Genomic DNA, 16,117 nt, shown 5'->3' on the forward strand with positions numbered 1-16,117 from the left:
GTAGGGATACCATTTGCAAAGCTCATATATTGGGCACACAGACGCATACTATAAATCAGTGCCCATGCACAGCACATGGCTTTTTGAAGTGTACAGTGCTTTAACGAAACTCCATTTCTGGTGCAGAGGTTGGCAGCTCAAACAACTGCAAAGCTGTTGATTCTACGTCTAGCATTGCAGGGGAAATGACTTCATTTAGGGTTTGGTATTTGAATGCTGCATGAAACACTAATAAAAGACAAAGCTTCAAAGAGTCACACACACAGCTAAAAAAGCTGCCACTTATTGTTCTTGTACCATGTAAACAAACAAAGGCAAACATTGTTAAATAGCATCCTGGGGTTAATAAAACCGCAGGAGCAGAAACATGAGTAAAGAAATAACCCTGCAATTAATACCCAGAGGGAGAGAATGCAATGATCAAATGCGACAAAGAAGCAAGGACTGCGGCGTGTATGACACGGTGGGAAACAGGCCCATGTATGGAGGTAGGCAGGCTGGCTTGCCTTTCTTGGTGAAACCAGAGGCCTGTTTGAGGTTGAGACGACTGAATGCCTGTTTGGGAGGGCGAAAGAGAAGGACAGGAGTCGGAGTCCCCATGTTATGCACCAGAAGCGCAGTTTTTTCATAGGACAGACAACAAGCAAATAGAGAGGCAGCAATGGAAAGATTGTACAGTGCTTCAATACACCAAAACGACGCAAATGTCCTTCAATTCTGTGAAAAAAGTCCTTTTTAATGTATCCTCTTGGTACAAGATGTTAACACAAACAGCCAGTATTCTTTACACAGGATGATCAGAAAGACAGCCAACTCGTTTCGCCCGTTTTGGGGCTTCCTCAGGGCAGATACTCAAGTTCACTGAGATAGCACTGGTTTCCCGAAGTGAATGGACAAAGGTATAAACTAATTAATGAAAATATCCAGTGCATCAGACAACGAGACGAAAGGGGGAACGTCAGTTAGATACAACGTGTAGATCCCAAAAGTTCTATTAGCAACGTATTTCTATTATAATTTCCTTATTATTCCACTGTCGATATTCAGTTAGAAAATATGAGTGTATGCTGTGATATGCAACACTCCAATATGGTCAAATATTTCTCAAAGAGCCCCCATGTTGTACTGGGAGTCTCAATTCAGCAGCGTATCAGGTCAAATTTTCAGAGGACAGGCAGTTATGGGTCTGTTCTCATAACAAAACCTAGAAATAAAAAAATGACAAGAAACCGGTGCAGCGCTGCTCCTAGCCTTGCATGTGTCACTGGTGTTCACCCAGAGCGCCTGAGAATGTTTCACATCATGAATATGAGCTCAGTTTACAAAACAGCACTGCTAGATCGTGCTTGAATTTTATGAAATGCCATCTTCATCCTTCCACCAGGCGGTCTTTTATAGGGATGGCCTTCGACTCTGTTCTGGGCAAAGTGTTGCTACCTCCTTCCAAGATCCTGCGTCTACAGTTGTTGTTGGGGCGCTTTTGCCTCGGACTTTGGCATTTCGGCTTCTCTGCTTCATTGGATGGAGGCGCAGAGGCAAATGGCAGCCTCTGTGTTCACGGTTTCGTGGGCCAGGTTGCATCTTCGCCCCTTGCTGTGCTTTCTTCACCACTTTGTTAATTTACCTGTTCAGGATTTCTCCTTGGAAATTCCTGTGGGTCTGGATGTGGTGAGCAACCTGCAGTGGTGGATGGACTCTTCTAATCTCTCCTGCAGCATGTGGTTGCATCCTTCTCCGCCAGTGGTTCAGACGACAGATTTCAGTGCATTGGCTTGGGGTGTGACTCTGGGTCAGTGGACCGTGCAGGCTATTTGCAGATATGTGGAATGGGACCTTCGGTACTTCCAGGGTCCTCTGTTGAGTTGCAATGTTCTGGTGAGATCCAACAACACTGACTGTGGCTTACGTGAATCATCAGGGCAGTACTCACAGAAGGTTGGGAGGGATCTTCATCTCCAGGCCATTTCAGCTCAGCAAATCTGGGGCTTGGACAACGTGGTGGCAGATGCCCTGAGTCGCAGGTTTCCATCCGCTCTGATGTCATGCCTGTCTCCCGGAGTGTTCCGCTTGATTTGCAATAGGTTTAGGACTCCCAAGATGAACTTGATTGCTACCAGGACTGATGCTCTCCTGTCACTCTTTTATTCCTGGATTCCAAAGCGGAGGCATGGGGTGTGGAGGCCTTGTCCCTCACATGGTTATCCCTGCATTCCTGTTGAAAGTCCGTAGGGTGGTGGCTCAGGTGGTGGCTGTGTTGCCTCACTGGCCCCGGAGGTCTTGGTTCCTATTGTTGTTGAGTCTGGCGGTGGATCCTCCTTGGATCTTGCCAATTTGCTTGTGTCCTCGGAGGTCTTGCCTTCGTAACCTACTGGTCCCTCTCACCTTAGCGGTCTGGAGGCTGAACGGCAGTCGCTAGGTGGCTGGTATTTGCCTGACCACATTATTTCTGTGATGCAGGCCGTGAATAGGAGGTCCACTTTGTCTTCTTATAGTAAGCATTGGTCTTCTTTCAACACCTGGTGTTCTGGTCATGGTTTGTTCTCTACTTCTTGTTCTATCTCTGAGATCCCGCAGTTCTTTTTGAATGGGTTCCATAAAGGTTTTGCTCTTTCTACCCTGAAAGGCCGTGGGCGGCTGCCCGGGCTATCTGGGATCCAGATTCTTTGTCCTCTTCCGACGGGCTGTTGGTGTCCCGGTTGTTTCAGAGCTTTTCTCTCTCCCCTCCTGTCGTCCATTCTTCAGTGCCTGCCTGGGATCTTTCTCTGGTCCTGCATGCTCTGCAGTCCTCTCCTTTAGAGCCTTTGTTGTCTATTGATATTAAGTTCTTGTCTTTTAAGGTGGCTTTCCTGGTGGCCATCACCTCGGCTCGGAGGTTGGGTGATCTTTCTGCTTTGTGTTGTTCTCCACCTTTATTGAGATTTGTGGAGGATTCTGTGATTTTGCGTTTGAATCCTGGTTTTCTTACTTAAATACGTTCTACATTTCATACGTCTCAGTTGGCGTTGCCTTCTTGCTACCCTTCCCTTTCTTTTCCTGAGGATCACTTGTTACACGGTCAAAGCATGCTTCACATCAAGTGTGCATGTAGACAGGTTGGCTGCTTTTTGCTCGTCTAACAGTCTGTTTGTGTTTTTTGGACTGGCTGACCTTGGGAAGGCTGCGTCTCTGCTTACCCTGGGTTGTGGATTAAGTTCCCTACTTCCTTGGCTTATCAGGGCTCTTGTTTGCCGTGTCCTTCGGATGTGCAGATCCGATCCATTATGGAGTGTCTTTGGATGCATCTGTCGTGCAGGGACTTGATCTTCTCAGTCTAGGTTTATTAAGTATCATAGATTGAATTGTGCTCTGAATGACCTTTTGCTGGTTATGGTATTAAAGCCCTTGGCAGGAGTGTGGGTGGAGCCATCAAGCGTTTCCTGTCAGTGAATGTAGCTCACGTGTAATGACTGGATTGAGGACGAGTAGGGCTAAGAGTAATTAGGATTACCGGTAAGTAATCTGGACTTTGCAATGCAGTAACCATTCCCTTCTGCTCACAGAACCTTGCTATCTTTTCTATCATGCATGGACTGTATGCTTGTCTTTCACCCTGTACAACGCTCAGCTGCTCTTTGGCTACTGTTTTCTATACCAATGCCACATACATGCATACAAATCAGCAATGGCTAATTGGGGCATGTAATAAGATTTTTCTTCTGAAAACCACACAACTATGGTCCCACAAAAGGAAGGCTGGATGGTCCAACAATGCCAAAACTTTGAAAAACATATGCCAGATCCCTCAAAAGAATATGGAGTAAAATACGAATGGTAAAAAGCAGCTAAAATGGCAGAGTAAAATCAACAGAACCCCAACCAGGAAGGTGAAAACATTCCACTGTACTCCATGATCACGGAAGCAGTATGCGCAACTAAAGAACTTTCCAACTTTTTTAATCTTCATCTCGCCTCATCATGAAATCCTTCAAGCCCACAGTAGTAGGATACTAAAGACCTGGCTGTTGGATCAGTAGCGCCCCCCTAACCCCCCCACCCCCAGCGCCTTGAGACCCTCGCGGGTATGTAGTGCGCTTAACAAATGACTGATTGATTGATTGATTGAGTAACAGATTATACTCAGACCACCTTAAAGATGGAGCAGCCTTGCAATGTAAGGCATTGGGACTAGGTGAACACCTGACTGTTGTTGAACTATGGATGCTACAGAATCACCTCAAACTTTACTTTACATTTTTGTCTGTGGGTCCTGGCATACTCATGACCATGGACATCATTTAGGGGTCGCCATTAGTCAAAGCTACGAACACTGGCTTGCCCCTTGTGACCCCTGGTACTGCCCTTGCAATCCTTGACCTCAGAAGTGGCAAACGCAGTGCCAGAAACTCAAGAGCAGCTTATCCACATCGGTTTGGGCTCGCATTTCCTTATCTTCTGTCAATTTTACTACACCAATAGTGGATACTATTAGATTATTCGCTATTAGTGTAATAAAGAGTGAATTACAATTAGCTGGAAAATGGTCCACGCTGGCAGATAAGGTAAGTACAAAATCCTTTTAAATGGATGTTGTTTGCGTGCTTGCCTGTGGGAGTGTGTTTCTGTGAGAGCAAGCATGAATGTTTGTGTGTACGAATGTGTGTGTATGTGTAATTATTGTATGTGTGAGTGAGTGAAAGGAAAGGAAAGGCAAATGGCATATGATGTCACTTCCGCTACTCCAGGCATTGTGATGAATTGATGTACATGCTCATAACCTTACAACTCTTGGACTATTCACATATGACAGAGACACCTAATGACCAGTAGCATGACAATGAGAAAGAATTGCTCCTTTAGGCTGATGCAGATGTGATAGACTGTCTCAAAGCAATGGATTCTGACAAGCGTGAGGGCTGACTGAGCTCTATGAGCCGATTGGAGAATATTTTACATGCGTTTACCACTATGTCCACAAGGTGGTGCTGTGATTTCAAAATTGTTCAAGCTGGCGAGGAGCTAAAGCTGTGTTTGACCTATTTGAAAAGTGATCCCACAGTATAACAATAAAGGTCTTAATGAACTGATAGTTGTTGAATGAAACGAAAGATCCTGTTCATCTGAGAGTTTCTTCTGGCTCCGTTATACTGCAGATGTAAGCGGCAAGTTTGCTTCCCCAACTTTCCAGGCAGCTGGTGCTAACATGCTTTCCACAGATACTAAACACTCATTAAAGATGATGGGATGATTAAGTTAAGGTATATTCGGAAGGTAACAGAATAGAAAAATACTGAGAAGAGATGCAATATGATTTTCATTCTTCCAAAGTGACTCTTGGATTTATTACTTATTTAACTGATTTTACACAAAGTATCTACATAAATGAGTAAACATATCTGTACATCCTGCAACAAACTTGGGGAACAGGATTAAGAAACACATCATTTATGACCATATTAAACATCAAAATATAAATGACTAATTTGACCATTTGACTCTGCTGCTGCCTTTTATGATATATAGCTACATGGTTTTAGCTCCTTCTGTACCAATTAAAAAATGATGCATCATTTTTACTTCATTTGTATGGTCTGGTTCGTCAGACAATTATGTGAGCATCACTAGAGAAAGGCTTTGGATCCGCCCACATGTCGGGAGCCAGGAGTACATGTTTTGATTGGGTGGAAAGTGTATGCTTCCTCAGAAAAGGGGCTTGCCCTCCACACAGCGGTGATCATTTTGTCTATTTAAGCTCAAACGATCAGGGGCACACAAAGTGTCTTAGACAACTACATAATTTAATCTTTTTAGGTCTTGCCTGGGCGTGGCAGCGCAAAGCGCTGCTCCACCGCTGCGAGAGATATTGTATATATAAGATTTGTAAAAGGGATTCTAAGCCCCGCCCTTCATTCCCATTGGGTAGCGTCAGCGTTTTTGGTAAATGCTGGCTTCCCATTGGAAAGGAGCGTTTTTGGTTGACACCCTGCCGCTTTACAGACAGCCCCTCCGGACACCATCGCTTGGTTCATGGCTGTCGTGAAGACTTTTCTTATCTGCTTGTTTATTTAACAAGCAGATAAGAGAAGTCTTCACGAGGGCTGTGAAGCAGACGAACTGCGGCGCACAGGCATTCCGAGTGCGCTTGTTCCCAGCACCTTCCCCTCCTCTCCCACATGTTTTTTTAGGAAACCTTGCTCCTCATTTTTGTGGAGGAAGGGGCAAGCATCCGCCACTTCACTGGACCAGCAGCACAAATAAATCGCGGACGCTCTGGTCTGAGTTCGATGATGGATGCGGGGTTTTATCCACATCTTGAATAAAAGGTTTACCGTTTTTATCCCCGAATTATTGTCCACAACCCAAACAACCAAGAAACCGGAGCAGATTAAAGGCGGGGCAGAGGACAGATCCACGATTTCATTTATTGGGCGCGTGGGGGCCGTGCTAATTTGAAATACATGTGCGCTTGATGGGGAGAGGGGTGGGCTGCGTCTTCCTTGATTAACGTTGCAGCTGAGACGAGGCTATGGAATGTGGGGAATGCGTAGCAGGCTCTGTCGACTGCTACAACTCCCAGTTGCTCACTCAGCAGCCCGAGTCACCCAAACGGGTATTTATAGCCCCGTGTTTGGAAGGAAACTCGTTTTCATGGTGGTTATAACTCAAACCCCAGACTCTAGCAAAGGTTATGTAGGACAATTAATGCGTATTTTTTTGTCTCTGTTCTATTCTTAGCCGGTCTGTCTGTCAGGCCAGTTAACCCAGCGTTCATGGAAAAAAAGATTCCAAATGCCGCAGGTCTTCCAGTGCGTGCCCCCACTTTAGCAGCTTTTGCGGGTGGGTCCCTCTTTGCACTTCTCAATGAAATAACACATTTACAATTGTTTTTTTTACCCATTCCTGATGGGCGGGCGTCGGACTTTGCCAAGAAATGTGAGGCGCCGGTCGAGTCCAGGGACATGACCCCTCCGCTCCCTTCTATCCCGCGGACAGATGGAGAGATAGTTTTGCCTTGTTTCTTGGCAGTTGAATGTTTTGAAAAGCATGCAACACAGTCAGCAACAATATGTTGGGAACAATTTACCGAAAAGGCAGTAGAGTTGGATAATGAAAACACAACTAATAAGAAAACAAAAATTAGGGAAAAAAAAAAAAAAAAGTGACAACAAAATCAATATTCCATTCACAATTAAAAAAGTGAGGCGGACCCGTAACAAATTGAGGAAACAACTATCCAAGATGCCGGATAATGAGGATGTCAGGATACAACTCAGAAATACGAATAGTAATTTGAGGAAATTAATATGGTCTGAAAAAAACAAAACCCAACAAGAGCTATGGACAAAAATCTTTTACGCTAGTAACCAACCAAATTCCAGAGATTTTTGGAAAATTATTAACGAAATAAACAGACCAAACAAGTATGTAATAGCCTCGCCAATATCAGAAGAGGACTGGGTAAGGTTTCTTAAAAAACCCTTTTCGCCGAAATTGAATCATTTACCAACGGTGGGGGCCACAATGATCCCACTGAAAGACCAATTGAAACGGATCAGGTGATAAATTTCACAATCACTGAGGTAGTAAACTTAATAAAGAGACAAAAGGATGGAGCTCCGGGCCCCAACGGTATCCCTTTCGCCCTCTACAAAGAGGACCCCCTACTATGGGCCATCTATCTGACAAAGGTTTTCAATGAAATTACCCACACAGGGCAAATACCACAATCCTGGAGAGGGTCAATTATATCGCCCGTGTTTAAAAAGGGTAATTGGCAACTACCGGAGAATTACCGCCTGATCACCCTGCAAGATACGGACGCCAAGTTATTTGCAGGACTTTTATTATCAATCCTGACAGATTGGGTCAAGGAAAAGTCAATACTTCCCCCAAACCAAACCGGCTTCGTCAAGGGCATAGGCACCACAACCAATTTGTTAATCTTATCAGTTTTAATAGATAAGACACTTTTATCTAAACAGTCACTTTATTTTTGTTTTGTCGATTTCAGATCGGCCTTTGACCTAGTAAATAGATCCCTCCTATGGAAAAAACTCGAGGGCTACGGAATCCCAGGCTCACTACTGACTCTTATTAAGCTATTATATTCTGAAAACTGGGTCAAGGTGAGGATAGGTGATGGCCGAGCTCTGACCAACAAAATACTGGTGACTCGTGGCCTTAAGCAGGGATGCGTGCTTGCACCTTTACTCTTCAACTTATTTGTGGCCGATCTTACTAATTCATTAAATGAGGTAAACTCACATCCACCTAGGGTAGCTGGAAAACAAATGTCTAACTTGCTATACGCAGACGACGTGGTGTTGCTGAGCCACACAAAAGTGGGACTGCAAAGACTGATCGATCGTACAGTTAAATATGCAAAGGATAACCAAATGACAATAAACGAGACTAAAACAAAAATAATGGTTGTGACAGGAAGAAAAAGACAAAAGATGAAATGGTTGCTGGGACAAACACAACTAGAGCAAGTGGAGAGTTATCGATATCTCGGTGTCCTTTTTAATGAGACCGGAAGTTTTGTACCACAAAGAGAAGATATTGTAAGGAAGGCGAACAGCTTGATTGCGGCATTTAGAACCCTTCAAAAGAATCTATCTGCACTGTCATACGGGCCACTGTTAAAAATCATAGCTGCCAAGCTATTACCATCCTTAACATACGGTGCTGAAGTGCTAAACGGTAAGGATGCCATACTTATCAACAATGCTGTGGCAAAAACCTATAAAATATTATTCACCCTACCATGTAATGCCTCACAAGCGCAAATAAGGATGGAATTCGGTATGAACAATCAGCTATATGTCCGGCAAGGCCAAATATTAAAAGTTTGGAATAGAGTGAAGAATGATCAGGATAATCAATTGTCTATAGCTTTGTGGAGAGAGGTGAAAGATAACCAGAAACTGCAAGCGTGGAAATACCTAAACAACGCAAAAGAAGAATTTGGAATATCAGCAATCTGGGAAAACCCAATAACGCAGGAAAGCTTTAAAAAAACAATCAATAAGCTGGTTACTCACCTATCGCTGCTAAAAGACAAAGCTCTATTAGTAAAACGTAAGCACTCATGGCCAATCATAAACGGCTACAAAAAAAAACAAGTCCAACCATACCTTCATACTGCATGGTCAGTCCAAAGTAAGCGAACATTTATAGCCAGGTTTATGTCATCTTCCACCCTGGAAGTCAAACGAGGGGCATACGTTATGTAGACTGTGCAAGGGGGGAAAAGAAGACATTGTGCATTTGGTATGTCTGTGCCCTGCCATAGACTCAGAAAGGAGGTTAATCCTCAGGAGGTTGTTTAACGCACGAGAAATAAGAACCTGTAGACAAGCAATAATGGCGTGCTTAAACCCGAATGACCTACCAATGAATGTTGCTTTTGTAAAAATTTTAAATGTGATTGCCAAAAGTCTTAACAAAAATTTTATCTAGTTATATTTTTCTCTTTTTCTCTCTCTTTTTAATGACATTTACTATTTGCATGATGTTTTAAATGTGTATTGATGCTGATATTTTCTCTAAGGTCACATTTTTGTAAGATTTTAATTAATCAAACAAATAAACTTAAACTAAGCCTTGTTTCTGAATATCTCTCTATGTCCAACCATCTATCTCTTCCTGTTTACCGGCTCGTTCTTCCCATCTCACTGCAGCTGCTGTTTAATTGTAACATATCTCTTCTTGTGTCTATACATTTCTTAGTATATTTCTCCTTATTTCTTCATGTATCTGCATTTGACTTTACCCCAGCCTTTCTGCCTCTCTCAGCGTGCTCTGTTTTGTTTCTTCAATTCTTATTCAGTGTGTCTCTCTTTGGAATCTTTCTATTTCCTCTTTCTTGCCTCTCTGAAATTCTGCCCCACTTCTTACCTCTGCTCATTGCTGGGCCATCGTTTACCATGCGTTGGTGGCTCAGTTAATTAATGCGCCCCTGGCAGAGTTCTGGGCAGGATCCTATGGACACAGGTTCAGATCTTCGTATCACCACTCAGCCATTTAGCATCCTGAAGCCAATAAATGCATCCTCTTGAGTTACACAATCTGTAAAAGGCGCCAGGAAAGCATCCCAGGGGGTATAGCACCCTCTCTAAATGCACCTGTTCTGTTACACTTTAGCTATCCATCCATCCTCCTTTTAATAGTCTGTTGTGCAGCTATAGACTCTGCTTGGTTGCCATGACAGCAGCATATATAGTTTGCGATCCATTTCAGACCAGCTGGATTTCAGCTGTACATGTATTTGTTTGTATAATGCATGCTGCACCTCAGAACCGTTTTTTTTCTAAGATTGTGAAAGTAGATTAATTCTGACACCTCAGTAATTGAAATAAAGGACAACATTTTTATTAGACCGCGCGTGTATTATCACTTTATAAATGCTGAATAAATAGATAAATTACAAACGAGGAAGGTGAAGAGGACCGGAGATTGGAAGGATGGAGGGAAGACTACACAGAGGAAGAAGCCGATGAGAAGGACCTGAAAAAGAGGGCTAAAGAGGAAGGTTTGGAAGCACACTAGACAAGAGAAGTAACAGAGCAGGGGAGGATATCAGCAAGGGGAGACAACTGGACTATTGGTGATGGGAAGAGAAAGGAGGATGGAAGGACAGTCAAAAGGAGGAGGAAAGCGATTCGTTAAACGTTAAAAAAAAAGAGTGGGAGATAGCAGCGAGAACAAGAGCGAGGAAGGGTCTAGAGAGGACGGGAAGGTGCAGGCACTGTGGGGCGAGCAGAGAGGAGCGCAAGCCAACGGAGAGCCCAAGGCAGAGAGGGCGAAGGTGTAATGTGAAGTGTGGGGAGGGGCATTGGGGGGCAAAAGAAGGGATTGGTGAGAGCAAGGAACAAGCGCAGGCAATAGGAATGACAATGTATTGCAGGAGAGGGGTGGATGGAATGCAGCAGTTGGGTTTAAGCAAAATTACATCTTTCTGAGCCAACACCAACACTAACTCACTAGTGGAACATTACATTTGCACTCACTCAGAGAAGAGACCAAATGTTTCTGCACAAGTTCGGAGGTGCAAATGTCAGGATTCAGATGGATAATCAGTCCTAATATTGGAGCAAATGTGCAATGTGCCAGGGAAACATCTAGGTAATCATTCCCATGGTTGGGGGAGAAGAGTAGGTTAATAGGAGAGTTGTCATCAGGCTATAGGCGACAAGGTTGTCCATGTCCAGCCGGTGTTGTTCTGCTGTTTATCAGCAGATACCCTCTGGTATCCCTACGCCTACCTGCAACAGCAGTTCTCTATAAACATAAACCGAGAAGTAAGGGGGAGGGCTGGGGTGAGGTCTGTATGCTGCCTTCACTGGGGTTCAATGATACACAGGTGCACAGTACGGATCATGCCGGGGTGCTCTGGCTAGAAGGTGTGGTAGCATGCAGGGTGGCAGTGGCCATGGCTGGGGGTGACGTCAGCAGAATAGCTTGTTGGCATGCGGTGGCTTAGACATTGGTGATGGAAAGGAAGTGACGTCAAGTAAAAACTCTGTGAAAAATAACTATTATTTCAAACACTGCTCAGATCTACAAGTAAATCTAAAACTGGGAACTTCAGTACACACCACATACACTCCATAACACATTGTCATTTACAACGCCATTTACAATGCCAATAGCTCTAACTTAAGCAATTGCGAGACCTATTCCATTTCAAATGCTTGTTTTCTTTGGCAGCAGCACAGATGGGGAGAGGGCAGTCATTAACCTACATAGATATTTAAGTCTGGCTGGAAACTGCAAGTTCACCTGTTCTTTTAACCTACACGAAAATTATTCTACAATTCTTTACTTCTACACAAATACATATCTATTCCCATTCTATTTACTTGTAATGCTTCACATTACCATACATATTCACTTTAAATCCAGACCAATTGGCATTGCCAGTGCTTGTTTGTATGGGAATACATTCAGATAAATATGAGTTGATCAGTCTTTCTTGCTTTGTATTTATAAAGATTGTTTTCAGTTTGGTGGGGTTTTACCAGTATGTATATAATTATGTAGAAAACAAAAAGCCATACAAATGTCTTTGAAGAGGACACATTTACAACAGCCCCAAACTCCATAAATAAATCATGTGTATCTCTACATGCACAGCACACTCTGTACATACCCCAATAATGGAGGATTGAAAAAGTGTTTATGTGCAGTGTGTCACTTGATGGCATAGGTAAAGGTCAGAATATGTTTTAATTCTCTTAATAGCACATGCACCGGGTTCACTGGTTTCCTCAAGGATATGAGTACCATACACATATATTATGTGGTTATTCGCTCCCACAGCTATGCTCCATTCGTGCATTACTGACCTCAACCTCTATCCTAATGGTTCTACTGCCAATGGGGAGAGCGGGTAGCCTTGTCTCACACCCGTCTGAATATCCTGCTCTTCAATATCACTCAGTCTGATGTATTACCCTGGCTGTGGGTCTCGTGGAAAGCAATCCCTTGTAACCTATGGAACTAATCCATTTGTAATCCATTCATATATAGCGCTATTCCCACAGTGCCAACCAATGCCAGGGCATAGTGCTGTTCCTCTCTCTTTCTAGTGCTTTCAGACTCGACTATGGAAGGACTGCTTACCCCCCTGTAGTGCGTCTGGAGCTAGGGCAGGAAGGGTGGACCTCTGTGTACTTCAAAGCCATCCCTTGAAGTCTCCCCCACTTGAAAGTCCCCACAGGGTATAAGAAGCAGACTTCTGGCCCCACCACTTCAGTACACTTCTGGACCTGTGCATACTCTGCCAGGAAGAAGGACTGCTATGCTGCTGAAGGACGGCCACTCTGCTGAACTGCTGCTCGGGAGAACTGCTTTCTTGCTGTGCTGACCAGCTCTCTGCTTCCCTCCTAGCCTTTGTGAGAAGGACTGGACCAACATCACTTAAACCCTGAACCAGAGTGACTCAAGGGGCTTGCTGGCTTGCCTCCTGTGCTGACGTTTAGGGGACATCAAACACTTCCAACTCACCTGCCTCAGCACTGGGACTCTGCCATCTGTGAGTCTGCCCTGCCAAGTAGTGCCAATCCAGTCCTAGGCCACTGAGAAGTGGGTTAAAGAGCTGTTTCAGCAGAATCCATGCCTCGCCATCGATGCAGCAGCTCAGAACCGGCGCATCTTTACAACTGCAGATGCATTTCAGCCGTTGCAAGGATCGAATCCGACGCATCGCCAGCTGTGCCGCACAGCGGCACCATTTCCAACACATCTTCAATTTGCATAGTTCGGAGCAGACGCACCGCCTTCATTCTATGGATCAATGATGACGCATCTCCTAAATCTTTAGAACGTCAATGGTGCATCACCTCCTCTGCTCTTTGCTTCTCATCCTCAATGCAAAGAAGGCAATTTACAGCGGGCCAAGGCTGCTCACTGTATCCGACTTACACTCAATTTTGGTTGGTCTCAACATTCAGATTTGACCTGATCTGATGTGACCAGATAGCCCTAGTTGGCGCTTTATGCTTTTAAGCACTACATTTCAGTTTATTTTCTAAAAGTTCATAACTCCAGTTCTACTTATTGGATTTTTGTCATTTTGGTCTTGTTTTGTTAATTTAAAGTAAGCTCTATCTGTCCAACTAGGTGTGGTATCTTTTTGTATGGCGTTTTCACTGTTTTACTGTTTGAAGTGCTGCACAAATACTTTACACATTGCCTCTTAAGTTAATCCTGCCTGCTCTGTGCAAAGCTATAAGAGGGTAACCTTAAAGTAAAGTTTTTTTGACACATATCAATTCATGTTGTAATTTATGTTTGATGTTAACATCACTGACAGCCACTTAAAAAATTGGTGCGATGCTAAACACAAAGCAGGACAATTATTCCAACCACCTCATTAAAAATATTGATATAAAAATTATAGTTTAATAGCCACAACATCCTGAATTCAGAAGGACCACATTGAAACCATAATAGGCAGAGTGATGCCCCTGCATCCTGTGCAAAAGGTGAGGAGCCATCATTCAGGTACCAAATACCTTGTAAAAGAGAAGAATGTTAGAGAGCAGTAAGGTCATTGATTGAATCCCAGCAAGAACATACAAATGCTAGCAGAAGGAATATAGTCTTCTTTCCAGGGAAGTTCTTTCTTCTTGACAGCATATTCACTAATCTATTTAGGTGTCTTTGCAGTTAATGCTATTCCTCAAATATGCTCATAGTTTTGACCGGAGAGCAAGTTTTGAGGACAACATCTCTGAGGTTTTCAGGAAAATGGAAGATGGAATAATTATTCCTCATAAATGTAGTAATTATATTTGTGTATTTATCCAGAAAGAATAGATGCAATGAGTTGCCCATATCATTTTAGCACATGGATAGTTTTGATAACGCCTTTGTGAGAAGTGTGGCTCACTGGTTAGAGGAGGCAGACCTGGAAGCAGAGGTCAGCCCGGGACCAGGGTTCAATTCCCGGCTCGGCGGGGTCTTGAGTCCTAAAATGTCCATGGACTCGACAATTCTCGTTCCGGTGCCTACTCGATTCATGGGTTCACACTCTGCGACTCTGGGTAATAGCTTGCTTAATCTCCACAACGGCCCATCGCGGCGGGATGCCTGGCTTTCACCTTGCGGATACCCTGCCGGGGTTATCTCACAGGGGAATACCAGGACGGGTTCCCTAAACAAGCGCTTAGAAACCGCTCAGTGATTTGCGCTATATAAATTCCTGTACATTTACAATTACATTTACATCAGAGGAATTTCAAACTATTTAATCCCATGAGCCTGTGACTCGTGCATTGAGAAATGGTTAATATCCCCTTTTAGATGGACAAGCACAACTTAACTGTTAAGACTAATAACTGATGGACAACACTTACCACATTGCTTTTCATCTTCCCCATTGGGACACTGTGGCGTTCCATCACACCACTGAGTCTTACTAACACAGGAGCCCGATAAGCCGCAGGAAATGCCATTGAATAGGCAGTACTTTGTCACTTGGGAAGTAGAAGGAAACAAGCACATGAATAGTGTTAGTACATTAAAACATATCTCTACAAATATATGAAGTAACATGGATTTTAAAAAGCAGAACTGGTGTGAGTGCATGTTGTAGGATGTGGTCTTAAAAACATTCGATAAATTAAAATACTGGAGTTGGAAATAAAAACAAAAGGCCATTGACAGGCCAGGGCATGGAGAGGTCAAATCATGAACCCTCAGACACCGGCGCCATGCTAGCCCCTGGAAGAGAGCACAATAATATGGCCTCTCTTCTCATCTGCAGAAGATCATGTTTACCCTGAACTTTAAATGGTCCAGCACTTTTTTATTTTGGATGGGAGAGTACCGGCACTTCTCAAGAGAAATGCTATACTTTTAATTGGAGAGTACCAGCACTTCTCAGAAACAAGCAGATACTGGGCTACACAGTACCTGCACTTGTATTTTTCCATTTCAAGCACTGTGTTTACCTATTCTGCAGTGGAGTTGAGGAAGAAACTAGTCAGGATCATTCAAGCCACACTTTCCTTTGAAATACTCTACTAACAGCATAAAGTGCAGAAAATATTGATGGGAAAGTATACAGCGCTCTTAGTGTGAAAAGACGGAGAACTAAGCTACATTAATGGGGAAAAGACCAGGTTTAATGGCATATCCTTACCAAAGTACCAAATGAGCACAGATACCACAACAGCTGCAGCGACGAGAAGTCCAATTGCTGTAGAGATGCAGAGAATTTTTCTAGTTTCTGTAATAAAAATAAAAATACATGTTTAAAGTGTGAATAGTGATAGTAGATACCTAATATTCCTATTAGTTTAGTTCGTACATTGTAAGGAGTGTATGTTTTCATCCCGTCCGGAGCACTGTAAAATACAGTATTTCCAGTAAGAGCTGGAATTTCCCATATTTTGTTTATGGGTTTTGAAGCACTTCCCTACTTTGAACAATTCCCCTGACTTTCAAAGTTATTTAACAATCTACTAATATAAGTTTCTATAGACATCAGATCAGGCTTAGTTCCAGTTTCAGAACAGACCACTCTAGGAATTTTCTCAGATTCACAGAATTAGTACAAAGGCATGGTGCTGTGGATTATTTCCTGTCTTGAGTCTTTTCATAGATACTTTTACTAGACTCTTCTAACTTA

The 16,117-nt window shown here is 43.4% G+C and overlaps 1 protein-coding gene across 3 annotated transcripts in view; it reads right to left on the minus strand.

The window, feature by feature from the left end:
* The window catches only part of TMPRSS2 (transmembrane serine protease 2), a 306,146-nt gene that overhangs the window by 113,164 nt on the left and 176,865 nt on the right, over positions 1–16,117 (minus strand). For all 3 annotated transcript variants that reach the window (XM_086935437.1, XM_086935438.1, XM_086935439.1), the window contains 2 exons: positions 15,629–15,715; positions 14,841–14,960 (listed from right to left, as the gene is read on the minus strand). In XM_086935437.1, coding sequence (XP_086791563.1) covers positions 14,841–14,960; positions 15,629–15,715 — 207 coding nt within the window. The remainder of the gene's footprint in view (positions 1–14,840; positions 14,961–15,628; positions 15,716–16,117) is intronic.

Source organism: Lissotriton vulgaris, chromosome 8, assembly GCF_964263255.1.
Source record: "Lissotriton vulgaris chromosome 8, aLisVul1.2, whole genome shotgun sequence".
In the NCBI taxonomy this organism is placed as follows: domain Eukaryota; kingdom Metazoa; phylum Chordata; class Amphibia; order Caudata; family Salamandridae; genus Lissotriton; species Lissotriton vulgaris.